Source organism: Asterias amurensis, chromosome 9 (assembly GCF_032118995.1).
Source record: "Asterias amurensis chromosome 9, ASM3211899v1".
Lineage (NCBI taxonomy): Eukaryota > Metazoa > Echinodermata > Asteroidea > Forcipulatida > Asteriidae > Asterias > Asterias amurensis.
This window is the reverse complement of record NC_092656.1, coordinates 23,487,539-23,513,750: the sequence shown is the minus strand read 5'-3', so window position 1 is coordinate 23,513,750 and position 26,212 is coordinate 23,487,539. Positions and strand designations below refer to the sequence as shown.

At 38.0% G+C, this 26,212-nt stretch overlaps 1 protein-coding gene across 4 annotated transcripts in view; it reads right to left on the bottom strand.

Annotated features, from left to right (window-relative positions):
* Positions 1 to 26,212, bottom strand: part of LOC139942369 (uncharacterized) — a 63,071-nt gene that overhangs the window by 28,993 nt on the left and 7,866 nt on the right. For 3 of the 4 annotated variants that reach the window (XM_071939231.1, XM_071939228.1, XM_071939232.1), the window contains exons 4-32: positions 25,692 to 25,744; positions 24,113 to 24,305; positions 23,490 to 23,574; positions 20,521 to 20,626; positions 19,846 to 19,972; positions 19,010 to 19,119; positions 18,445 to 18,615; positions 17,677 to 17,910; positions 16,507 to 16,723; positions 16,003 to 16,226; positions 14,989 to 15,138; positions 13,971 to 14,132; positions 12,980 to 13,061; positions 11,466 to 11,655; positions 10,256 to 10,487; positions 9,646 to 9,787; positions 9,134 to 9,240; positions 8,388 to 8,439; positions 7,684 to 7,770; positions 6,865 to 7,019; positions 5,648 to 5,911; positions 4,569 to 4,643; positions 3,727 to 3,886; positions 3,237 to 3,448; positions 2,661 to 2,885; positions 2,343 to 2,467; positions 1,555 to 1,723; positions 773 to 875; positions 274 to 507 (exon numbers count right to left, since the gene is read on the bottom strand). In XM_071939231.1, coding sequence (XP_071795332.1) covers positions 274 to 507; positions 773 to 875; positions 1,555 to 1,723; positions 2,343 to 2,467; positions 2,661 to 2,885; positions 3,237 to 3,448; positions 3,727 to 3,886; positions 4,569 to 4,643; positions 5,648 to 5,911; positions 6,865 to 7,019; positions 7,684 to 7,770; positions 8,388 to 8,439; positions 9,134 to 9,240; positions 9,646 to 9,787; positions 10,256 to 10,487; positions 11,466 to 11,655; positions 12,980 to 13,061; positions 13,971 to 14,132; positions 14,989 to 15,138; positions 16,003 to 16,226; positions 16,507 to 16,723; positions 17,677 to 17,910; positions 18,445 to 18,615; positions 19,010 to 19,119; positions 19,846 to 19,972; positions 20,521 to 20,626; positions 23,490 to 23,574; positions 24,113 to 24,305; positions 25,692 to 25,744 — 4,446 coding nt within the window. The remainder of the gene's footprint in view (positions 1 to 273; positions 508 to 772; positions 876 to 1,554; positions 1,724 to 2,342; positions 2,468 to 2,660; positions 2,886 to 3,236; positions 3,449 to 3,726; positions 3,887 to 4,568; positions 4,644 to 5,647; positions 5,912 to 6,864; positions 7,020 to 7,683; positions 7,771 to 8,387; positions 8,440 to 9,133; positions 9,241 to 9,645; positions 9,788 to 10,255; positions 10,488 to 11,465; positions 11,656 to 12,979; positions 13,062 to 13,970; positions 14,133 to 14,988; positions 15,139 to 16,002; positions 16,227 to 16,506; positions 16,724 to 17,676; positions 17,911 to 18,444; positions 18,616 to 19,009; positions 19,120 to 19,845; positions 19,973 to 20,520; positions 20,627 to 23,489; positions 23,575 to 24,112; positions 24,306 to 25,691; positions 25,745 to 26,212) is intronic. The other variant, XM_071939229.1, reaches the window with a different exon arrangement.

Below are 26,212 nucleotides of genomic sequence, written 5' to 3'. Positions count from 1 at the left end.
CAACAATTTTCCATCCAATTTTATTTGTCATTCAAGCTTGATTTCAGTTTATGGAAAAATGCAAACATCATTTCTCCCAAAATTGATTTAAAATAAGTAATGTAGGGCTTACAGATGCCGATAAAATGTGCCCAAAAATCACACAAGAACCAAAGTTTAAAGTACATTCAAACTAAACTTGCTAAACAAAAACATATAATAAACTTTTTTTTAAAGGGGATGGGGGTTTATGGGACAATATTAAAATTAAATACTTCAATTTTTAAACCTTACCTGTAATATCGAGGTCTGGAATTAATACAGGTTCAACGATCAGAGGGGGTCTGACATCAAGAGGAACGGCTCTTCCCAGTCCTCCTAAAGGAGATTCATCAAAGGCTATAGGAGCTAAAGGCCTAGGCTCAAGTGGTCCAATAGGCTCAACGTCATCTGTGTCACGGAAGGTGGGATCAAGGTACTCAGGAATCTCTGGGCAGGTAAGCTTTACCATCTCAGTTAGGAATAAACCTATAAGAATGAAATCAGGAGTACATGTAGGTATATAAACTTATATGTTAAGACATTGTTTTGGGTTTCATGGCAATTTCTTGATTCATAACACAGTGTATGAGCTATTCTCTTTCAACTTTCTGTGAGTGGTGAGCATGTATGGGCACTCCCTAACACAAGCTCTGCTTATTTATGTTGATTGAGGAATTGGAAATAAATGTTGAACTGAAATGTTGAACTGAATAATTGTGCATCTTTGTGCATCAGTCGATCTTATACTCACTTTGTTCATAGTAATCCAGAACCGTAACCGATCCATCTTTAATGTCCTTCACATCAATGCTCTTCTCTACACTGAAAACAAGGCAGGTCTCGTCGGCAGCCAACTGTATATTCAAACAGAAGTTATTATGAAGTTTGATTTACGGATGCTTTTGAAATGTTCCTTTGTTTTATAACGACACTCTCGAAATCCATGTATATTCGTTTTGCAGTAACACCAAGTGTGTATCTACATGTACTTGCTGAGTAGATTACGTTTTTTTGAAAACTTAATTGATCTCAGGGTTTTGACTATAGCTTGCTCTAGTCATCATCTTCAAATCATTCAACAGTTACAAGACTTGACTCTTAACTTTAAAAAGTATTTGAATATTCATTATTTTAATCTTTAATGAGCATGTTAAATTTTAATCACTAATAATACAATATTCCTTTTTCTCTTTTCTGACATTAAACATCAGGGTTTTGGGTAGCCCCAAAGTACATAAATCTCAAAGGAAAATATAAAACAATCCAGAACAAACATCGGCTAAGTTTAACAATCACTACAGCATTTATAAAGCGCCATATATCCAATAAAAAATATCCTGTACACTAGTACTTTAGTTAGCAGGGAATTTTAGATTTTGCGTGTGTACTCACGTAACTAGGCATTTTTCGCTTACACAGCTAGCACAGATACTCCGCGCTTGCCATGTAAGCAGAGAATTGTGATCGTAAGCGCAGAATTCAGCAGTAAGCAGAGCCATGAAATTGAACCCGGAATGCAGGATTTCAACCTACCTCATCAAAGTAGATGTTGATCATCTTGCCGTCCAACTCCACCTTCCTGAAAGCCTTAGATTGACGTTTCAAGGCAGTGGTGGATAAAGTGGACTTGACTGGGACAAACCCAGTCAGCATCTTGACTCTCAGGAGTGCCATGTTGGATACCTCATCATCACCAGTGTAGCTACAAGATACAAACACAAATCATTATTACTAACTCCTGTTATTAGCAATATTCTCCAGAAGACGATCAGTAGAGCATACTGATCGAAACTTCGAGTTGAAACCACAGTTCTTTTCAGAACCAAACCAACTCATTTAGAGATTATCTTCACATGGTGTTACTGCCAACCTTTACTATATTACTATTATTATTTCATCTTATTACAGCATGCGAAAGAAAAACAACATTTTCCTTTGTGCCGATAACTTCTCGAGTCCGGCTATGTACAGTAGCCTTAGATCTCAAGGGTCTTTCTCATTACTATTATTATTTCATCTTATCACAGCATGCAAAAGAAAAATATCATTTTCCTTCTGTGCCGGTAACTCTTTGAGTCCGGCTTTGATAGTAGCCTTAGATCTCAAGGGTCTTTCTCAGGATCTTTGCTATTCCCAAGAGGGCCACTTTCTGTAAAAAATCTACCCTCATATTTATCAATTTTTCATTTAGATATTATTATTATATATTTCTGGTAACAATACAAGGATGCCTCATAAGTGAACTTAATCACTGTAGCTAGCCAACCCCGAGGAAACCTTTAAACAAGGGAGCTTGCTATGTGAACCCAGTTCCACTTTACCTTGTGCAGACTTGCATGGAATACATGAAGCAACGTTTGGCCGTCTTCACTTCCCGTATTCTGTGGGAGATTGTAAAGGCTGGTGTTGTTGGCTTCTTGGGAATAACGTTGTAAGTTACAGCGGTCTAAAAGAGAGCAAAACACAAACATTCAAGATTGGACGGCAAAATAATGACATAAACACTGACAAATAAGACGACCACATACATAAGAATCACTAATGTTTGCTACCAACCTGCCAAAGAGCACATCCCAATCCTAGATACACACATGGTGTTACCGCAAACCAAATATACATAGTTTTTGTTTGCTACCAACCTGCAAAAGAGCACATCCCAATCCTCTGCCCTCGAAGTGTACCCTGGTCGGAATATTCTTGGCGTTCAGGACCATCTCTTGCATGATCAACCGATTGGATTGGGTCACCTGGAAACTTTGGATGCGGCGCTGAGGATGGGTTCGAACCTTCAGGTGAATATTGACGCCACCGGTGAAGGCCAATTCTGCATAAGAGGCGAGGGATTGCAAGCCGATCACTGTATCCTGTAGATGGGGATATTAAGGGAAACACCAGTGATAGGTATTATTAATCTTCACATTGCAATACAAAGAATAATGCTGTGACTTCCTCTGAAATTGACATTTTTGTTGACGGCATGAGGGCGCTAAGATCAGGGAATGTCTTGCATCTAATTACAGTTTCATCTTATTTCAATTAACTGAATGTAGTTTCATTGCATATCAATGACGAAGACATAAACATAATAGTTACAAAAAAAGAGGGACAAAAAGATTTGCGTTCTTGTATTCAATCATGTGAATTTGGTCCACATACACCCTCACATTTGTTCAGAAACAAAAAAGATATCTTTTCATTAAAGTACAAATGAGTACCTGTGTTGAGGAGAATCCACCAAGTGAGTTCCTCTGAGACACGATCCATCGAGAGATTGGATTACCACTAATGATGGCATCCCCTCCTTCAGACTGCTCAATGTAAGCCAGTAGAGCATACCCAGTCATCTCAATGTCCTGGGCAGGTACACCGTGGTAGCCGTACGTATCTACAGATTGGGGACGGTTTGACTTCCAGTACTTCAGGCCACCTGCGGTTAAACAAAAAAAGATAGATGGGCTCAAAAAAATAACAGTATAAGCACGATGCCAATAATAACAGCATTTGGTACAGCGCCTTTTCCAGCAGTTGCAAAGCGCTACAACAAAATAAATGAAAACCACAGAGGAAACATGTTAAACAAAGAAGTGAGTTTTAAGATGCTGTGTGAACAATCAAGTTGTACACAAGTGAATATGTTTTGTACCCTAAGGATAGTCAGTAGAAACAAAGAAAGTGTAAAGCCTAATTAAATGATGATTATCTTACCGTCGTTAGTTGCAGCATCTTCCAATTTTGTCATGACAGCAGGGAGGTCAGGGCTGGAGGCAAGGGCCAAGGCGTATGCCATCTGAGTTGTGGTGTAAGTGTCTATCAGATTTGGGATACCATCAACGAGACATCTTAATCCATCCACTACTGTTGGATCCTGGAAGATTTAAAAAAAGAGAAGTTTTCAAAGAACATATTTTTTAGAGTAAAAGAGACTGTACAATCCAACAAATCAGTTCATGGTGGAATGGGGCCATCTTTTCAAGACAATCCCCATCATACAGACCCCTTGCACAACACGCAGCACAATTACAAGTGCCTTTCCTGTAGGTTTTGTTTTTTCAATAAAAAGGAATTGACTCTTGTATTGTGTAAAGTGCGTTCCAGGTTTTACAGGGGATCAATGACATCACCATTATACTCTCCTTGAATTATTCTATAATGATAGGAGTCCATTAATCTGAAATTGTAAAGGCCTCAAATTGTAAACTATTTGTATCCCCCCCCCCCCCAGCGATAGTTAACCAAATTTTATTGACATTTTTCAGTCAGAATGTCTTCAGTTGTAATAATTATTATCTGTATTATATGTGAATGGTAATTAAAGGATGCTTCACAAGTGAAGTTTATTCTTGTAGCTCACAAACTTTAGGTAACCTGTAAACCAGGGTGCTTGCTTTGTGAACTCGAAACACCAGGGTCAACCCCCACTCTTATCATTCTTTTATGTGCAGTTTTAATCCCAATACACATGACTTATGCCTGAATGTCCCTGCTGAAGGCCAAAGCAACAAGTATCTTGCTCATGGACTCTAAGTGGATCGATATGATAAACTTACTGTTTCTGGGATTCCTGCTTCAAGCATTGTGATCACAATGTAGGCAGTCAAAGTCAACTCATTGTTTACTCCACCCTGTCACAAACAAATAAATATTAACACATCAAGATTTACATTCACTTGTTCCCTATATGTAAACTTTACATCGGCTCATGAAATTGTTTTTCATAATTTTTCCCTGTACCCCAGTTTGAATGTATGACACTCTATACTCAAGTCTTGAAAATTTTTAAGTGAAAATTATATACCCAACATCAACAGGCAAAATGATACACAGATCATAGCCACTAAAACTCGCTCGCAATAGTTTGCCCTTTGTGACCTCTCTCTTTAATAACCACAGCAGATATTGACTGGCAATGAGGTACCTAGAGTACGTCTATTCCCCAGACTTTGAGAGACAAGAAGAGGGACCTATTTTCCTCAAGGCCAAATAGACGTACTCTAGTTACAGAATTATGCCAGTCAATATGTGTTTTATATTACAGCTCAGTCTTAATAATAATAATAATAATAATAATAATTAAATGTAAAATAAGAACAGAAATCTGGAAAAGAAATGAAGTTTTGTAGTTGCTATTCACGGTTCAAAGCAAGAGAGGGCGCTCTAACCGGGCACTATTTTCAAAGACTAGTGCTCGCTCGGGAACTAGTTTATCCCACATGACCCTGTTTCAGCCAACCAGAATACAGAGGAGGCAAGAGGTGTGTTATACAATGTTTTATTCTCAGGCATGACATTGGGATCATGAAAAAATATGGGAATGCTTTTTCATTACAAGGACTGATTTACATGTACCCATGGTGCAGGCTCTTATAGGATTTCTAGGCCTTTATAACAAAATGTCTTCATTACCAGGACTGATCTACATGTACACATGGTGCAGGCTCTAATAGGATTTCTAGGCATTTATAACAAAATGTCTTACTTTCTATTCCAAAGACTACAACATTGGAAAACACACCAACATTTGGAGAATATTATGCCTGTATTCCGAGGAGAGAAAAAAGACTGCTTGAAAAAGTCTCTAATTGTGTTCAGTTTCTCTAAGAAAATTGGGATAAGGAGGAAGTCTTACCGACATGGCTTTGTGGCAAAGCTTTCCCTGTGATCTAAAGCATCCAGTACTTTCATTCTGTCTGCTCTTCAACCACGCAAAACTGACACTCATGTCCTCCTCATCAACAAAGACAAACTCCTTCGCTTGAGCAAATGAGCGCATGACAAACGCCGTCAGCCACGTACTTCCTTCTGGATCGCTCATCCCAAAGGCGGAGTAGGAGTTGTCATCACGGCGATAGTTCAGCTCTCGCTGGTAGCCAGTTTTCATGTTACTTTTGGCCTGTGAACATATTTTAAATTTATTCAAAACAAAACAACAAAGAGTTAAGCAAATGCTTACCATGCAAAGGAGCTAGATAATCCGGCTAATTGACACCAAATAATTTAATCATAGTTTAATCCGAGTCAAAAACATAAATGTATATCGTGCAAAATCCCCCTACATCATTATTTTTGTTAAATTTTAACTTTAAATTCCAGGAAGCAATCACACACAATATATCAAGTGTTTTTACCAAGAACTTAAGCAGAAATTAACTGTTTACTGAGAATAATACCTCATGAATACTACAGCAAGTTTTAAATGAGTGCACCTTTCCAACTGTTCAGCTCACAATTGAGTAATTGAAAAAATAACAAAACATTGACTACACACATGCCAAAGCTTATGCCCAGACACTTTCATTCCTTAGTAAGTACACCAATTTGTATACCAGTAAAAAGGTTTAATCATCTCAATAAAAATTAAAATAAATATGACATGGCAGCTTTGGGACTGATATTACACAACAGTTTAAATACTTCAAAAGCACTGGACACCTTCGGTAACTATCAAAGACCTGCATTCACACTTGGCGTATCGCAACAAATGCATCAAATAACAAATCTGTGAACATTTGGAATCAATTGGTCATCAAAGTTGCAAGAGAATAATGAAAGAAAAAAACAACCTTGTTGCACAAATTTGTGTTCTTTCAAATGCCTTAAGAAGGCCTTAGTCTTGAAGTCTCTTAATATTTGAGGAGGAATTACCTCTTTCTCAAAAACTGTGTTAATTCAGAGGGAGCCGTTTCTCACAAAGTATTATACTATTAACAGCTCTCCATTGCTCATTACCAAGTAAGTTTTTATGCTAACAATTTGTTTGAGTAATTACCAATGGTGTCCAGTGCCATTAAAGGAAGCTATCAAAAGTCTAAATATCACTAAGACAAGTTGGACTCTTATTCCTACCTTATCAGCGACATTAGGGGTAAGTTGCTCTGTACTCTCAAGATACTGCATGACAAGGATGTTGGGTACCATACCGAGCATGTTCTGCTCTCCACAGCCTGTTGGCACCTGCAGGAGTTTGTCCAAGTTTGATAAAGTTGGACCCATCAGATCACCTGCAAAAATAGAGTTCAGAAAAGACGGGTATTAGAAGAAAAAAGAAAGGGAACAAAAATATATATTATAAATGCATGATGTGTCGTGGCCAAGCTGAAAACAGCATCAGACTTGAGCTCTGGTGTTTCTGATGAGCAGAGTGTGGGTGGAATCCAAGTCATGACACTTGTGTCCTTAAGAAAGACCCTTAACCATTACTGCTGCGTACTCCAAACGGGACGTAAAGCTGTTGGTTTTGTGTGTTGTGTAATGCTTGTAAAACCTTGTAAACAATTACATGGTGCTAGGTAAAGAAATAGGTCCCATACATCAAAAACGTATCTCCTCAATACCTTGTAGGAAAATATTGAAAGTTGAAACGCCTGGAGTGCACTGAGTGATGGATATGAGCGCATTATAATAAGCAATACTTAGTATTATTACAATTATTATATGGACTGGCAATGAGGTCACTAGTGAAAATCTATGCACCCAGAGGGACTGTGAGTGACCAGAAGAGGTCGAAAGCCAAGGTATATAGGACCCTCGTCTGGTCACTCATAGGCCCAAGGGGGAGATACTAGTGACTGAACTCTGCCAGTCAATAAGTGTTTTATAACACACCCAGTCCAAACTATGAAACAGAAACTTATCCCCTATTCTATACTGAACTCCTTTACCAACCTGTGAGTGTAATTTTAGCTTGCTGCGAATCCTTGACTACATTGTTGGGTAAAGCCAGGTCTTCTCCGGAAATAAATACACCAGTTTCTGAAGGAAAAAACACACCATGTTTATCACAATTCATTTTTCCTGTTGCGATTAGCCATTCAGTCAATTAATAAGGAATTCCTGGGATGTTTTTTTTTTTAATCTTTTTATATCAAAACAGTTGAATCAGTGATTAAAAAACTTAGTGACAAAAGTATGAAACAAAATAAACTGTAAAGGTCTTGTCACATAAGGCAACTTTACAACCATCTCCAAGGCAACAAACTGCAGTGCATGCTACAGGACCACTTTGGTAGCAAATAAGGAATTTCTCAAACATGTCTTACAATCTCTTACAAAAATAGGTGAACATTGAAGTGTGACTAGCTTTTCTTCTTGGAGATTGCCTGAAACTGGTTGCCTGTAAACTGCCCGGAGTGACATGGCTCTAAGATTACTTGGGTTTTAGGTTGTACTTAGTAGTAGTCATAATTTTGTTTATATCTTAATTCAAATAAATATTGCACTAATTAAAGCAAACATTATGTTTAAACAATTACAGAGTTACGATTGGAGTGTGATCTCAAAAGAGTTATATCACAAAGATATATCGATAAAAATATGTTAATCATTGTATGCATTTACTTTCTTTACAAAGGTGAATAAAATAAATTTACCTTCGGGGCAGAAATACGAGTTGATGGTATACTCCTCCTCCACTCCTTCAGCCTGGAGGACAAATTTGTTGGAAATTATAAATCATTAATAACAAATACAGCCAAAGTTACAATAAAACAACACTAGCATCAACAACCTTTCCAAGAGAAATCATAAAAGCACACAATTGACATTCTTGCAACCTTCACAATCTGACTTCGCTAATGTCTCTAGATTCATGTATGAAGTTGTAAATGAGCAACATTTTAAAGACGTCAAACTGTTTTTAAGAGCACCGAATTCAAACTCTGGTGTCTCTGATCAGCAGAGTGTGGGTTTGAATCCCAAGCCATGACAAGTGTCACTTAACCATTGCCTCGTCCTTCGGATGGGACGTAAAGCCGTTGGTCCCATGTGTTGTGTAACGCATGTTAAAGAATCCAGTGCACATCAAAAGAGAAGGAGTTCGCCCTGGTTTTCCTGGCAGTGGCTGCTGAATGCGTCGTAGCACCTTGTAAATCCCTATATGAGGTGCTAAATAATTGGGTCTCATAATTCATCACTTCAATATTATAAACCATTCTTGAAGTTTGTATATTCTCAGCGCCTTCAGTACCTTGTTTGGCAGATGCGTACACTATATAAGACTTTGATATTATTATTAACATATCCAATGAATACTCAATTCAAAAACTAACAAGTTCAAATTCTAGTGGTTCTAGTCATCGAGGTGTGGGTTCAGTTTTAAAGATTCAGACAATCTTACCTCAACTAGTAGTTCTTTGCGAATGCCATCACTGAATCCAGTTTGGCTAGAGCTGACTGCATCATTACCGCACAAAGCATTCAGGTCCTCCACAGAGACGGCATGAACTACAAGACAACAAAACCAGAATGTAGCTCTCTATTTGTCTGCTTTCTAGAATTCAATATCCCCCACACTCGCTATGGAGAACCCCCCCTTCTCAATTGCCACACTCACTCTCTGGAAGAAACCTTCCCGTGCACAACCATACCTTCACTACACTGGACTCATTTAAGAATGAACTCAAAGCCCACTTAATAGATCAGTCTAAGCATGTTTACAGAATAATCTATAACAATCGTCTTCATATTGTGTAATTAATTACTCTTACCTGTAACAGCGTTTAGAAACCCTGTATTAAGCGCTTTATAAATGCAAGCTATTGCTATTATTATTACATTAGGCGTGCAACTCTTCAGCCAACAAAAAATAAATAACCACAAGATTAACCTAATCAAATTTAGTAGTCTTACCTTCGATTGGTACCATACCAAGCTCTGAGAAGGAGACATTGAATACTGCCGTCTTGGATTCTGCACCGCACACACAGAGACGCTGCTCATTGTCTTTATCCTTTAGGAGGAAGTCGCTGGACTCTTGCAGTGTCAATTTCACCTACAAGTTAAAGTTCAAAGTTCAAAATACCATAAAAATACCAAGAGCTATTGTATCACAGCAAAACAGTTTTTTTCCAAAATACTCTTTCTGAAAATCACAGAATTCAAATTTTTCATTGGTAAAGAAAATGGGCCCAATTTCATAAACATTGTTTGCTAGTTAGAAAATCTTTGTGTTTATTGCAGCAGAAAAATTATCAAGAAGATTTTATAGCGTGTGGGCAAACTCACTACACTTTGTTGCAACACTCGTCGGTTAATGAGATTCACCACAAGTGTGCATGCCTTTTGCTTTGCTGACAGTAAGAAGTGGTTATGAAATAAAAACTGACGAGCCAATAACACCAGGGGTCGATTTCACAAAGAGTTAGGACTATACAGTCCATCTGAAATTGGTCCCTAACAGTGTAATGAAGGAGATTTCAGCTAGGTACGAATGCATGCAGCCCTAGACATTAACACTTACAACAAGACACTCGGAAAGATAGTTGAAGACTGTAACAGATACCGGCACCTCCTCCCCGCGAATAACTGAGTACGGAAGATTATAGGAGGCAAAGAATGGCTGGAAGGCTCGCAGTGTGGTAGGATTAGAAACACCAATTCCATACTCAGTTGACAAGCAGAATCCACTTCCCACCCAGTCAGTGATTGTGTCTGGGACCTCCACTTCAACTTCAGCTTGGCTGGAGTCATAGCTGTCAAAGGAAAACAGAATAAACAAAAATGGATTAAATAAATTAATCTTCATGTTTTGTTCTATTCCGTGCTAAAGTCTGTTTTTTACTCTTACATCGATGTGTATAAAATACTTTCCCACGAGTTCTGTGAAAAAAACTCCACAGGCAAATCACTCTGGTGGGATTTGAACCGGTGACCTTTGCATCGCTAGAGCAGATGTCTTACCACTAGACCATCAAGCTAGCCTAGTGGCTAGAGGCAGTTTGGATCCTAAGCAGCAGTTACCACAACTATAAATAAGATGTTAATTTTTGCATCGCGTATAAAGAATTTCATCAATTTATTTTAAAAATTAAAAATGTACTCTTATTAAATGAGACTAAAATAGTGTGGCCAAATGCATTGTCATGACCACTATATATTCTAAAATAAATTTATTTTGACACTTTGCACTAGTTCTTGGTTGTTGCTCCCATGGTGTAGAATGATCTTTCATCAAACATTTGTGCAGCCCACAGCTATGAATCCTTGAAGTCATTGGTTAAAACTCATTTGTTTTGTTTTTATTATGGTAGTCATTGTTTATCTCAAGTTGTTTTCTCTTTTTGTTCAACCTTTTAAAATTAACTTTTAATTGTCACTATATTCAGTGTGCTGACATAATTGTTTGTGGTGCACTTTAAACAATAAATGATTAGTTCAAAGTGCATGTGCCTCTCTGTATAGACCAATCTGACGAGACAAAATTGGTAGCGTCCTCTATTGAAAATTACCAACTGCGGTGTCCTTTTGCGCACAATCTAGGCATTGAAGACACTTCAGCAAATGGCGCATGGTGCTCAACACTTGCGCGCCTGGTGCACGTCGGATTGGTCTATACATTCTGTCAACCCTTCTGGACAGGTAAAGACTAGATTTGATCTCAAATTAAAGGAGATAAAGTGGTGGCCGGATGCGGAATTTTAGACAAAACTTAAACTGTAAAACTGACCAACCTTATTCTGGTGAGATCCCAGAGCCATGTCTCAGGAAAGTAAGTTCTGACTGTTACTGGAACGTCATCTTCCTCCTCGACAGGTCCAGCAGCTTGTGAAACTGGTGACTCTACCCCTACGCTAAATTGCACATCGTCAAATACTAATGGAACTGCCACTGCCTCTGGTACTCCATCGAATACTGGTATGCCTTAAGGGTTGGAACATTTTAAGAAAAAAAACATTATGATAGGTTTAATAAAAAAAACATTTGAAACAAAAAGTCGCATCTACTTAAAGTGATCTCCTGGCTGCCGCTTCCCAGGTTGTATTGTAAACTTGACTGTGATCTCTGGCCACGCGGCAGTTAACCGTTGTATGGTTCGGGACTGGTGCCCCGAACAAAGATATTGACAAAATAGGGGGACTGCAAACAAAGAGCTACACAGCTCAGTTGGTAGAGCACAGGCACATTAAACCGGATGTTGTTGATTTAAATCTGGCTTCATACTTGCTACTGGAGGTAATAATTTGCCTGAAATCATTTGATCTTTTGTCCAGTCTTGTATCTGCACATATTTCTCTCTCCTTGCGAGGCACAAGCTAAGCCAAGGCTGCTGCATATGATATCACAACATGAACAAACCTATAACCGTCTTTAGAATCTTCTTCAATCTTTTGTTCCACTGGTTGTATTTCCAGAGGCAAATTTATAGTTTTTAAAATCTTTACTCAATAACTACAACACACTGTGGGTGTTTTTGTGCATGAATAACTCTTCAAAAAGGATAAATAATAATTTCTTAGAGGAACATTTGGAGAAATGTTAAGGCATTATGCTCCTTTAATCCTTTAAACTTGACCCTTCTTTGATAATTTTGCATCATGTGCTCAGGTTATTGTTTGAAGTGACTGGTTTACTTCTCACAAGCTTACATGTTATTTTGTATGTTCCACAAGAATTTGGAAAACAAATTCTGCCATTTTTTTATTTCATATTTTATTTATTGTATCTGTCACCCGTGACCAATTTTTACATACATATTGGTTTAAGCTGGAAGGGTTATTGTACACAATATACATTCACCGGAAGTGTTGTGGCCGAGCGCTTAAGACCATCGAATCGAAACTCTGGTGTCTCTGATCAGCAGAGTTTGGGTTCGAATCCCAGCCGTGACACTTGTGTCCTTAAGCAAGACACTTAACCATTGCTTCGTCCTTTCAGATGGGATGTAAAGCCGTTGGTCCCATGTGTTGTGTAACGCAGGAAAAAGGACCCAGTGCACTTATCGAAAAGAGAAGCTGTTCGCCCCGGTGTTCCTGGTTGTGGCTGCTAAATGCGCCTTGTAAACCCTTATAAGGTGCTACAAAGTTGGGTCTCAGAATTCATAACTTTAAATAACCTCACTTTCTGTGTAATGAATATATACTAAGCGCCTTGAGTAGCTTGTTGGTAAATATGTGCGCTATACAAGACTTCAATATTATATCACCAGAAGTCCACCATTCATTTTGAAATCTTACTCTTAACTTACCTCTTCCGCGGTAGTAAATGTCCCTTGATTGGCAAGGGCGTGTCTCTACTTGAATATTAGTCAGGAACACAAGACCCATTTGCTGTGATCAAAGAGTGAAATGGAAAGTGTATGTTTAAGTCACACATAGTGTTTTTGGGGGGTTTTTCCAAATCACAGAACTGGACCCTCTACATTTCAACAAAACACAAGATTAAGTTCTATTTTCAGGGTCAAATAAAAAACTTAATACTATATTGATATTATTTCAATGAAATTTGAACAAAGTTTTTGATGTTACTCAAAACTTATGTCCCCCCCAAAAAACCACGAAACCTCCATACAATGAATAAAATATTTCATTAAATTTGTCACTTTCACAACAATGTCAAAACTTATGGTCCCCCCCCAAAAAAAAAAAAAAAATCATGAAAACTCAATGCATTGAATAAAATATTTCATTAAATTTTGTCCCTTTCACAACAATGTCAAATTTGTAACTTAAGTACTACCAAGAACTGCAGGAATGAAACAATGAAGCTCAGTTCATACTTCCTGCGAATGGGAAACAAATTTTGGTGAAGCAATAATCGTTACGCCCTATTTTTTTCCAATTGTTAAAATTCACTTCTTGTACACAGAGCTGTCAAGATACAACACACACAAATCATGGTGCAATGCATAATAATAGCTGCCGAATATTGGTTTGAAGTATATTCTGTACTAGGCATGCTAGAGAGGCGCAATTTGTACCCAACTCTTCCTTGGATATCCCTGCATTCGAATACCAATTTTTTATGGCCACTTTGTTCTAGCTTTATACAGGATATAAGGTGCATTTTCACGGTTGTAAACAATAACTGTTACGGTTGAAGTGGCCATGGGTTAATCACTGACCGAAACAGTTGTTGGTAACAGCAGTGAAAACTCACCCATGACAAAGCTTCAAACTTTGATGTTTTCTGTCACACATCTTATCATTTGTTTGTTTCCTATCATATTGAAAACCCACCTTGAATGCCAGGGATGCATCTTCATATGTTTGACGTGGGTTGTAGAAGGTTGAACGCTTTCTCCTACCTGCCCACCATGGAAAGTCAGGAGGGCAGTGCTCGCTCTTGTCGAGCTCACCATCTTTTTCAGAAAGTTGATGCTTCTCCAAGGAAGAAAACACCTGTAGTAAAGAACGAAATACACAAATATCTGGAGTGAACTTAAATTACAAACCCTTGATTGTTCGACTTTTAACCTGTCGCGCGTACTTAAACCTATTTTTGCATTTCCCTGCACAACTGACTGATTTTTTCTCAGTAGATAGGGAAATTTTAAGGACCATGCACTTCTACATAATCTCCAAATGTCCAAACCTAGCGGACTTTGCAGACTTATTAACACAGTATCTCTAGTAAGATTGTCATGGAAATTAAATATTGTGGCTGCCAAGGTCTCTTTGAAACAAGCCACATACAGCTGCATTGGTCTTTTTTTTTACTAAGTCTAATAAAGCTGTAAAGGTCTCTCATGTTAATGTAATGCCAGCACTTAGAAACCGTGTATTGAGCGCTATATAAATGCTATTGTTGTTATTATTATTATGTCCTTTCCGCACTTTGTCAAACCATAAAGTTTGCTCTCAAATACGTCTTGAAAACTCTAACAATTTATACTGTGGGTAAGATTTTTTACCGGAATCTTAATAATAATTATGATAACACCACACAATTAATTTCCATTTTGAGGTCACAAAAGCATGTTCCACATAAAAAACTCAATGGCCAGCCCTTTTGCTGTACCCTTGAACTACCCAGCAAATGGGCATACCCTGGTGAGATAGGAGCAGGAGCAAGCAGTAAAACATAGGGTATTCTTGAACGTGCAGTTGGAACCCTGTGGAAAAGGGACCGAGGCAGGGACAGTGTGAAAGTGCTTTGGGAAAACAATTGGGTGAAAAAACTCCTGGGGCCTCCCCTAGGCTGTATTTCACTGGGATAAGAAAAACAGTGTGAACCTGGCTGTACATTGTAGTTTACCTTGCTTCTCTTCAGTTGGTTGTCTCCCCCAAGTAGCTGGACACTCTTGTCGACGACTCCTACTCCGCAAAGTGAACCGGGAGCGGCCTGGATCTTTAGTTTTGTCATGTCTCCTGGCAGAGCTTCCTCATCAACAAACTCCATGGTTACCTGGAAAGTATACCATGGCATTTAAAGACACTGGACACTATTGGTAATTGTCAAAGACCAGTCTTCTCACTTGGTGTATCTCAACATATGCGCAAAATAACAAACCTGTGAAAATTTGAACTGAATTGGTCATCGAAGTTGCGAGATAATAATAGAAGAAAAAACACCCTTGTCACACCAAGTTGTGTGCTTTCAGATGCTTGATTTTGGAACCTCAAAATATAATTCTGAGGTCTTGAAATTAAATTTTGTGGAAGGTTATTTCTTTCTCGAAAATTACATTACTTCAGAGGGAGCTGTTTGTCACAATGTTTTATACTATCAACAGCTCTCCATTGCTTGTTACTAAGTAAGTTTTTATGCTAACAATTATTTTGAGTAATTACCAAAAGTGTCCACTTCCTTTAACATTGAGAATAAACACACTAATCAGGGCTAGAATATTGAACTGGACCCCAGGCCTAAGGCAAGTGATTTTAGCGTCTTGCCAGTAAACTCACAACTGGACAAGTCATGCCAAACTGTGTTTTTAGATACCTCACTGTGTCATTAACCTTGATGTAAAATAAGATGTTCATATTACATGCATGTCTTTGGATCTGTTTAGTCTCAAAGTACAGTTACTCCAAATAGAGATTTAACTACATGGTGTACCTGCAACATTTCATATAAAGCAATTATTCTGTACACCGGGTTCTGTTACTACCAACCATGTGTTTTTCTTACAAAAGTTAACCGTAAAATAAATAAATAAATAAACAAGCTATGGGTAGCTTCAATATCAAATGACACGTTGAGTAAACTTTCCTTGTCAATCCATGAAACTTAAATTATATGAGCCGAATAACTTGGCACACTTCTCACCTCATTCTCAAAGACTTGCTGTACATTGAAGGTCATAGTGTCAGCCACGACCTCTCCATCCTTCCTAATGTAATGTACCATGACACGAGCTACAGGCATCATCTCTGGGGTGACAGTGAAGGTTGCTTTGACGGTGTTCAGCTCTCCAGGCTTGACGATAATAACCGGCTTCTCTGTAGGGTTGGGGGGTTTAACGAAGCTAAATTGGGAGGAACTAGAATCGCCTACATATTTTTTTCATTTTTTTTTCGGGGGGAGTTATTTTTTAATAAGGTTAATAGGGTGGTTGGGAATCAATGAGAATTGAAAAAGATAAAATTTACTGCTATTAGCAACCATGTTCATTATCAACACAATATTTGAAATAATACATACTTTTGAATGGTCCTATTATGAACACTATGAGGGCTAATTCAATTCAGTGCAGTTTTCATGAGGGCGGGCACAATTATTATTTTAAACCAACTTGTCGAATGAAATATTTTAGAAAGAGATATTGCTTACCTGTTGAGAGTTCAGATTCTTCCACCAAAAAATCAGATGGTTCTATTATAATAGATGGCTCTACTATGAAAGGATCAATCATTATAGATGGGTCTATAGCGATTTCTGGTTCCAAGGCTTCTCCCTCAGCCTGCCTGGCAGCACGTCTTAGGGTTTCAGAATCTTCACCAAGGATCGCATCCACTGATTCCCTCAGTATGTTTCCTCTTGACATGAACTAGCAAAGAGGAATAACAAAATATAATTACTAGGTATTGCAAATTCTCAGGGCTGACTTGTCAAAGACCTACTGGGACGAAAACAGCAAGTCGTGATCTTTGCTTAATTTCATTTCAAATGTTTTCAATCAATAAGGTAATCGAGTCGTATGAGCATAAATAGATTTTAAATGTGTTAAAAAAGACATAATTTCGTATACACTTATCCAGTGCTTTTGTGAAAGACCCACAAAAAGCTCTGATACGTCATCACTCATGTTACATCATGTGGGTGCTGCAATTTGTATAGCAGCTCTGATATGTCATCACTCATGTTACATCATGTGGGTGCTGCAATTTGTATAGCAGCTCTGATACGTCATCACTCATGTTACATCATGTGGGTGCTGCAATTTGTATAGCAGCTCTGATACAGCATCACTCATGTTACATCATGTGGGTGCTGCAATTTGTATAGCAGCTTTGATGCTGGAAGGGTCTCAGTAAATATTGCCATTGGGTACTCGTCTCTACTGCTGTCAACATTGTTACCAGCCCAGTCCACCCATTGTGCAAAGGTTTTAGCGCACACCAAGTCTATCAAGCTCTGTAAATATTGCCATTGGGTACTCGTCTCTACTGCTGTTAACATTGTTACCAGCCCAGTCCACCCATTGTGCAAAGGTTTTAGCGCACACCAAGTCTATCAAGCTCTATATTACAACAACCCCAACCCCCTATTTTCTCATAAGATTTAAATGATTCACATGACACTTGTCAACTTTTGGGGGAAAATACCAACAGATTTACCGGGGGACAAAACAGAGTGATCACATACCAGGAGAAACATTGAAAAATGTCAATTCAGGTCATGACCTTTACTTTGACCTTTATGGTTGCAGCCGTTATGGGCACTTTGGTGCAAGTCGTTTCCGGCCCAAAAGGGTTTAAATTTCAGCAGTAAAAAACTCACCAGAAAGTTGAATTTGATACCGTCTTTCTCACTATCCCTGGCAGTGAAATCAATATTCAGGGTCTGAACGGAGCCAATGGCGACAGTCTCTAAGATTGGTGTGATCTGGATGAAACTACTGGTTGGAGAATACTGAGGTTGAGCTCCGAAGGACACAGATGGGTCAATCATGTAGCGGAATCTATACCTGGAGTCATACTCACTAGGGCTGTTGCTGTAGCCTGGTGCCACTGCCTAATACAGGCATGAGAAGGGAGTTTCAGAAGGGAAAACAAATGGTAAAGTAATTGGTTGTTAAAAAGAGACCAAAATTGCAAGGGTCTGTGGCCCACTTTAGGAGACAGATGGGTCAATCATGTAGCAGAATCTATATCTATAGTCAAACTCGCTAGGGCTATTATTAAACAGAAACTTCAAAAGTAAGTTATAGAAAAACTCCATATTTGCACATCCCCATTTTCGCCAAAAGAAATTGTTTGTTTAAAACTTTTTAAGCACTTACTTGAACACTTAAAGCGGTTGGATCGGCATAGTGGTATCTTACCTCACCTTCTACTTCTGGGACCACGGTTCGAATCACACTAGGGCATTATGCGGATTGGGTTTTTAGTCCTAACCGGGTTTCATGGGTTTTCCCTAAAACTAAAACTACATTGTTTGTCTTCTCTCTATGGGGCTCTTGGCAAGTCATTGTGTTTGTTTTTTTGAGGGTTCTTGTCGCCACAACCAGAAACAATAAATAAAAATTGAAATAAAATAAACACTTACATAGAGACTGAGTGAGGATGCTTGGATGGAGATATTCCTTGCAGTGAAGTCAATGACTCCGTTTGGTGGAGACACGATGGTTTCCTTAAAGATTTGTCCCTCATTCGTATCAGCTGTTAATTGTATGGTCCTATCCCCTGCTGGTGTGCCGTCAGGGTTTGTCACAAAGATCTGCAAGAAACAATCCAAAAGTACATTTCAAATAAGGTTTATTGACCCAATTCATAAGAATAATCTTGGGTGTGCCATTTTGGTGGGCATTGTCACTGTGCGTTATCCAATGAAGTGCGCATTTTAGGTGAAGCAGAGATTACACGTAAACCTATTGACCACCAAAATGGTTGGCGTGGCAGTCGCCGCATGTGACATGCGTGCAACGGGTCAATAGAGTGCATGCATACTGTCATCAGTCTGCTGAGAGCAGTTCCAACCTAGCCAAATGTTGGTTCATTTGAGAAGCTTTCATATGACACAAATTAAATGGATTATTTCAACGTAAACAAAGCAAAGATTCTATTAATACTCCCAATCAACCTAAATTTAATGGACGACAAAGTATACTGACCTTTCCATGGTATGGTACTCCTGGCTTATATGTTGAAGGTGCTTGGAACTTCAGACTGAGTGCATCTAGAGATATCTTGGTCACCTCCTTCTCTTCGGATAGCTCAATACCTGCAGTCAAACAGTGTGTAATAAATAGATCACTCTAAGGTGTGCATTGAGAGAAGTCTCCTTGATAATAATCTTCTAGGGGTAGAAACCATTAGAACTTCTTGGCTAAGTACTACAGTTAGTGCAGTTAATGGTCAATTCATTATTCATTTTCATTTATTTATTTTATTTTATTTATTTATTTCCAGGCAAACAGTACATACAAATAATAGGCAATAAAAAACAAAAACTACACAGAGAACAAGCCTGCAGATAACCAAAAAGCAAAAATAATCACTATCTAAAGGCGATCCAGACAATAAAAATAACAAAGGCACAAAAGGGCACAGGACAAAAACGACATAAAAATTGCACATCAAATACCATATCAAATATAAATATATATAAAAACTATAGAAAATACATTAAATTTTGTATACAAAAAAATATAGATCAACCATTATTTGTTCAAATAATGAATAATGTTTATAGTTTTTATACAGCACCTGATCTATGGGCATCTCAAAGTGCTCATCATCATTATTATTATTATTATTATTTTTTTTATTATTATTATTATTATTAGGGGGTTTTCCGGACTGGTTTTGCATTATGAGAACCATTGATGTAACACCATGGAAGTGTTAAAAAGCTGCAGTGGTGCCTTCAGCAGTCACTGCCAGAAACATTGAAAACAAAAGTTATGAGTATTGATGCTTCTAGAAGGTAAACAACTTCTAAACAAACCTGTTGCCTTCTCCGTAAAGACAACTGCTGCACTAATTCTACCATTCCAAAGACCAAAGTCAGTGCTGTTCAACTCAAGGCGAAACACTTCCACAATGATATCCTGGCACCCATCTTTCCCAGTATCCTGTATCAGGGATTAACATTTCAACAACTTGTAAGCAAAGGTCAAGCCTAGGAAGTAGCACTTGGCAAGAAAACAAACAAGACAACAATAGGCAATTTGATGACCCTATTAACATGACTCACCTTTAATCTAATAAAGTGTTTGATAATTCCATGTACTTTACTGTCAATGTAAAGTGCTTTTTTTATATTGAAAAAGTTGTATGTAGATTTTGAAGAATAAAGTATTTGTTGTGATGAAACTTTAAGATCTCTCTCTGTCTCCGTCCTTATTGCACAAATTTGAAGGTTTTTCTTTACATAAACACAACTCAAACAGCTACAGAATGTAACCTTACACAGAATTTAAGCTGGTTATCAGTTTCTGCTTAGCAAAATTTGTCTTTGTTAAGCAAGTTGTGCCTGAAGGCTTTATGAAATTCAGCCCTGCAATTGTAGACGGTTGGGCTTAAGTTTGAACATTTATACAGCTCAATCAAAATATCAGAAGCTTCTCAAATCTAGCAAGGGCCATTCTCACATAGGGCGTTTTTCTCATAGAATATTCACCTCAATATCATATCTTATGGTTGCTCTTGGCCTTGCACTCCAGCCATCACTCAAGACAGAGAAGGATGCCTTCAAGGAACCTCTAACAGGCTGTCCATAAGTGTATCTGACAAACAAACATGACAAATAAAACACCTTAATTAACTGGGCCGTGCAACAATAGCAAATTGAAATTGTGATGTCACAATTGTCACTCATGTTAAGATGATTCTCAGGCCTGGAATTTGGTCTTTTAGAGGGCAAGGCCCCTTTGATTTTGCAAAGGGCACTTCCATTTGGAAATCTTAAAGCCACCGCCTCTGTGTCCTCTGTGAAGTTCAAGTTTTTTGTGAAATCGAACCCTAGACAACAACTGCACTTAAAAATTACAAAACCCTTCTAACCCTATCCACCCAAAGTTCCACAAACCCCCCCTCATGCTTTTGACTTTGAAAATTGAAAAACAGCTGTAATCCCTAAACGCATTTCCGCGAAGACATTTAATATTTATTTTATAATAATCAAATGGAGAAAAACAATAGCCACACATTGGACTCTTCTATTTGTAAACATTTGCCCAGTGTCAGATTTCTGGGTTATGAAAGCTTGTTATCTAAGGTCAACACTTCTGCAAATTACAGGCCAGGTCAAGTTACATAACATTGATAGTGTCCTTGGTGTGGAATCAGCCTGGTGTGGAATCAGCCTGATAATGCATAATTGGGTTTAGGAAGAGCAAATTCATGTAAATCCTCTAGCTGTCAATATACACACGGTTGATTTCAAATTTCTTAGAAGAAACACAAAGAAAGTTTATCTTTAGTGCGCTTGTTTCGGCTTGGCGTAGTATAAAGTAAAAATGTTGCAAATGGCAATATTGAAGATGGAAATATATATCATAAAAAATGTAATTGTTGAACCAAGCATGAATCAGTAAGCAATGCCGTTGCAAATTGAAAAAGCTTTTTCTTTCAAATAACTTTCTTCTTTTAATAATTATGTACCTAAAGGCAGTGTGATATTTTAAAGAAAACCAGTGGACTACTTCGCAAATAGTCGGTATGCTTGCATTATTTGGAATACAGCATGCTGGTGTTCAGTTAAGCCCGGTTCATACTTACTGCAAATGCAAATGCGAATCGAATTTGACGTGAATTTGACTCAAAATATTTATTGGCATCAAACCTTACTTGGTGACGCATTATGGGGAGAGGTTGATAGTATAAAACATTGTGAGAAACGGCTCCCTCTAAAGTGACGTAGTTTTTGAGAAAGAAGTAATTTTCCATGAATTTCTTTTGAGACCTAAGGTTTAGAATTTGAGGTGTCGAAATCAAGCATCTGAAAGCACACAACATCATGTGACAAGGGTGTTTTTCTTTCATTATTATCTCCCAACTTCGATGACCAATTGAGCTCAAATTTTCACAGGTTTGTTATTTTATGCATCCATGTATGTTGAGATACACCAAGTTAGCCTTGCTCAAGGCAGTCGCATTATTCGCTCTGAAAAGACGCAGCTGTAAACCCACCCGCCGTATACCCTGTGCATGGTGTGTGCGATCACACCGAATGACCCACCCGTATACACACTGTCACATCGCACGAATACTGTTCACACAAGTCATCGCACTCGTACACCACTAACCGCATGCGGAGGCCGTCAGGCCGACAGCCTTGTCGGATATGTATCTTCCCGTTTTAATGTGTTGTATTGAAAAAATTCCACTAGTGGACGAAATTGGGGGGGCTTGAGGATATGCTAGTATGCAGCTCATGAATATGTATATCGTTCGTCAGACCTATCAGACAACACAGGATGTGAGGCAAATGAATTATTCATTTTGACGTCCAATCACGCACTTCCCTTATCACGACCTTTGGACCCTATCATGCGTCCGTGGTGGTGGTGTGTGAGGTAAACATGTCTCGTCTTTCGCGGGCATTATGGTAATGAGCTGACCGTGGGAACTCTTCGCTTATTATAGTAATGAGGTCAGTGGCTTCAACACAGATCCTACAAGGCTGTCGGCCTGACGGCCTCCGCATGCGGATAGTGTACGGGGGCATCGTGTCGTGCGATGTTACGCACAGTGAATACGGGTGGGTTTTACGCACAGTGAATACGGGTGGGTTTTTATACAGCGGCGGTCTTTTTTCGGAGTGAATAATTTGACTGCCTTGAGCAAGGCTAACACCAAGTGAGAAGACTGATCTCTTGACAATTACCAATAGTGTCCATTGTGTTTAAGACTGTACTACATAAGCAGATCCAAACGCCCATCAGTTGGCTGCACAGCAGGTGAACAAAAGCTTTCCACATTCTATCCAAAAAGTTATCTCATCTAAAAGGTTACAACCACCTATCTTCAAAGTAAATACCTAAATCTGATAATTGGACTCGGCACTGTCACAACTAAAAAAACTGACCACTGATTCCTGTAGCTGGCTTATCATTGTTGCTACTTTACTTGCTCTATTTTCCCACATGACAGTTTAAGTATACCAGATACTGAACTCAATGCAAATAATGATCAGGCTCTGATATTCTTCTATACCTGTTGTTCAAGATTGATTGGGCTGATTTGAACCAGCATGGATTCTATGTAAATGTGCATGTAGGGCACTTCAAGTTGTATCAGTTTCTACATATTTGTACTGACTATCTGGAATATTTTAACTGACTTGTGAACAAACAGAGAGGTAGAAGGGCAAGAATGATATTACCCAGCAACACAAGCATTGACATCTCACTGCATATGGGTGCACCCAACTATATAAACTCCCATAGCATACGCTGCAAAATGATAAATATTCAAAAATACACGAAAAAACACATCTGGCATGGCTCTGCGATTAAATACACGTTTGTAAAGCTAAATCTGTTGAGTTTAAAAAACTTTCAGTAACAATTATTTTCAGTCTCATTTTAGCGAGTGAATGAAGTTGTTTTCTGCACCTATGATCAGATACTAAAGATGTACACTTACTTGGCGCAAATCCTCGTGTCAATTTTGGTCTCATTGATCAGAATATAAGATGGTGCTTGAATATCAATCTCAAACTTGGGCAGAACTGTAAGACAAAACATAACAATGTAATCAATACAAACAATAAGATGAACAACACTATCGTGAAGTACAGCTAATAGTTTCAGTTTAAATCAAAAAGCCTAGCACCAAGCCGTGACCTATAGTTTGTTTCGTATATTTGTCATATACTGGACACATATTGAACATTATCTAATCACTTAAGTGTTTGTTTTGCATCATTTTTTGGGACTATTGAATGACATTTGAATAAGAGTTACAATCTTTGCAATCTTGATTGGTACGATTGTCATTTCCTCCCAGAATCACAACTTTTGCATACAAAGTTGAATAATTTAACCCCTTTTTCTTTAATATTGTGCAATTTAAACATATAACCTTAAAACAAAAATAAGATCAACATATAACCTTAAAACAAAAATAAGATCAACCTCATGAAAAAGTATGCCAACAGCTGAAGGAAATAAAGTACAGCTGAAGGAAATAAAATACAGCTTCGAAAATTAAGACAACAGACCACAACTCTTGTCTTAAATGCATAAAAGAAAAGCTCAAAAGCTCACCATATTCATCCACAGTAAACTTCTGCTCAATAGTCTTGCCCTGATGAACAGCTTTGATCTTCCATTCACCAAGGGCTGGGTCAGAGGTCATAGGTAGCTCCAGGTCAGCAAGGCCGTCAGTCTCTTCTGTTTCAACATCTAACCACTGAGACATGCGAGTTCCACTGGGAGCTTCAACCCAAATTTTGGAAATCTAAAACAAGAGCAAAATTGACTCTACAGTTGACTCACGTTATAACGAGACTGCTGGGACTGGCAAAACTAGCTCTTTAGAGACCATGTGACCAATGTTTACAATAAGTGTGACCTTGTACATGTACACGTACATTCTTGGGCTTTTCTACCAGGCAAGATACTTTGTTGGTCATTCTGGGAAAGTTTACACTTTTTCGTCATAATTTCCACATAAATCCAAGAGTTGTAAAAAGTAACAGTATTAATAAGTTTTGAGATGTGCCCCATTTCAACATATAAAAAGTTTATATAAATACAAAGTAGAAATGAGATTCTGGACTTCATTCTGGTATGAAGATGTTCGGTTTATAAAGAGTGTATAAACACTCTTTATAAACCGAACATCTTCATAACAGTGCTCTTTATATAAGGAGGGGTTCCAAGGTTGACTGTACTTTAAATATGAAGTATAAGTAAAATCAATCTATTGAAAGATGGTTTAACAAGGCACAAGAAAATAAATAAAAAACAAACAGGCCCCTGGAAGATAAACTCCACTCCCGAACACAATATTTGAAGGGAGGTTTAATAATCACCTTTACAAAGATCTTATAACTGTTGCTGTTTATGGTTTAAGATTTCTTGTCAACATCAAACCATGGAGGAATAAATTTTTTCCTACATGATCAAACAGTCAATATCCAGAACTCCTGAAGAATTACAACAGTATGCTTGTTTGAAAGTACAGTTAGGTGTCATTTGGCGATTTACGGGCGGCAATATAACAAGTATTGACTAGAGTGACTAAAAAGATTGTTCAAAAGTAAGAGGCATGAACTCCATAGAAAGGACCCATGAGAACCAACGCATAGACTAGGTGTGGGACCAGTCTACATGTTTTTGGATGGAGGTATAATTCTCAATGACCTTTGTTTGGGTTCACTTTTGGACAGAAAAATTCAAATGATTTTTTGGGCCAGCGCCAGCAAATTATAAAATGTGGACCCCTATTTCATCCTATTAATACATCAGAATGATTCAATAAAGGTAAACAGACTGAAGACTAGTATATTAGTTTTTGTAAGTTAATTAAATTTGTGTGAAATACTGTTTCCATAGGTCAACACAAGGTGCACGTTGCACAGAGACATTGCAAGATTTTAACTGAAAATATTAAAGGTGAAATGTCCCTACAAAACATAATTTACCTACAGACACTGATAAATTTCCTTTCCAGTGCTTATGTTACCCTCCTCCAACAAGGTGGAAGGAGTGTGAAGGAGAGCAAGTTCACTCAACTCCTTTAAAATGACTTTAGCCTCATGCGTCAGCCAGTCTACCCCCGTTTTATTTGATAATGCAGAACATCAATGAACATTACTCTACCACTCATACAGTACTTTACCTTGGACAGGTCCGGCTTGAGGTTTTCATCAATAGTAATCATGCGAAACTTCACTGTAAAATAAACAAGAGGTAAACAAGGTTGCTCAAACAGAAACAGAAACTAGAAAGGGTAAAGGTTTTACCTCCAAGCAAGGTCTTATTAAAAAAAGTTACTAAATTACATGATGCAATATGAGTCATCATGTCAGGGACACACCAATCAACAAATATATTGGAATAACAAAGTTGAACAGGTGTTTTAAAAATCCCAAAAATGAAAACAAACAAAAATGGTAACAAACACAAACCAAAACAATACTTTGCATGGTGGGAATACAAATACAAATATATTTGTAGTAATGATTATCTCTCAATGTTGGAGTGGTTGGAGTGGTTCTGAAAATAATCGTTTGTTTTTACGAAGATAAAAGTACATCAATATAAGGCGGAATAAATCTAAACAAATCACATGGTTTCAAGCAAAACACACGGACAGAAACCTACCAATTTACACAAATCCAAGTACACTTCTTGGAAAAA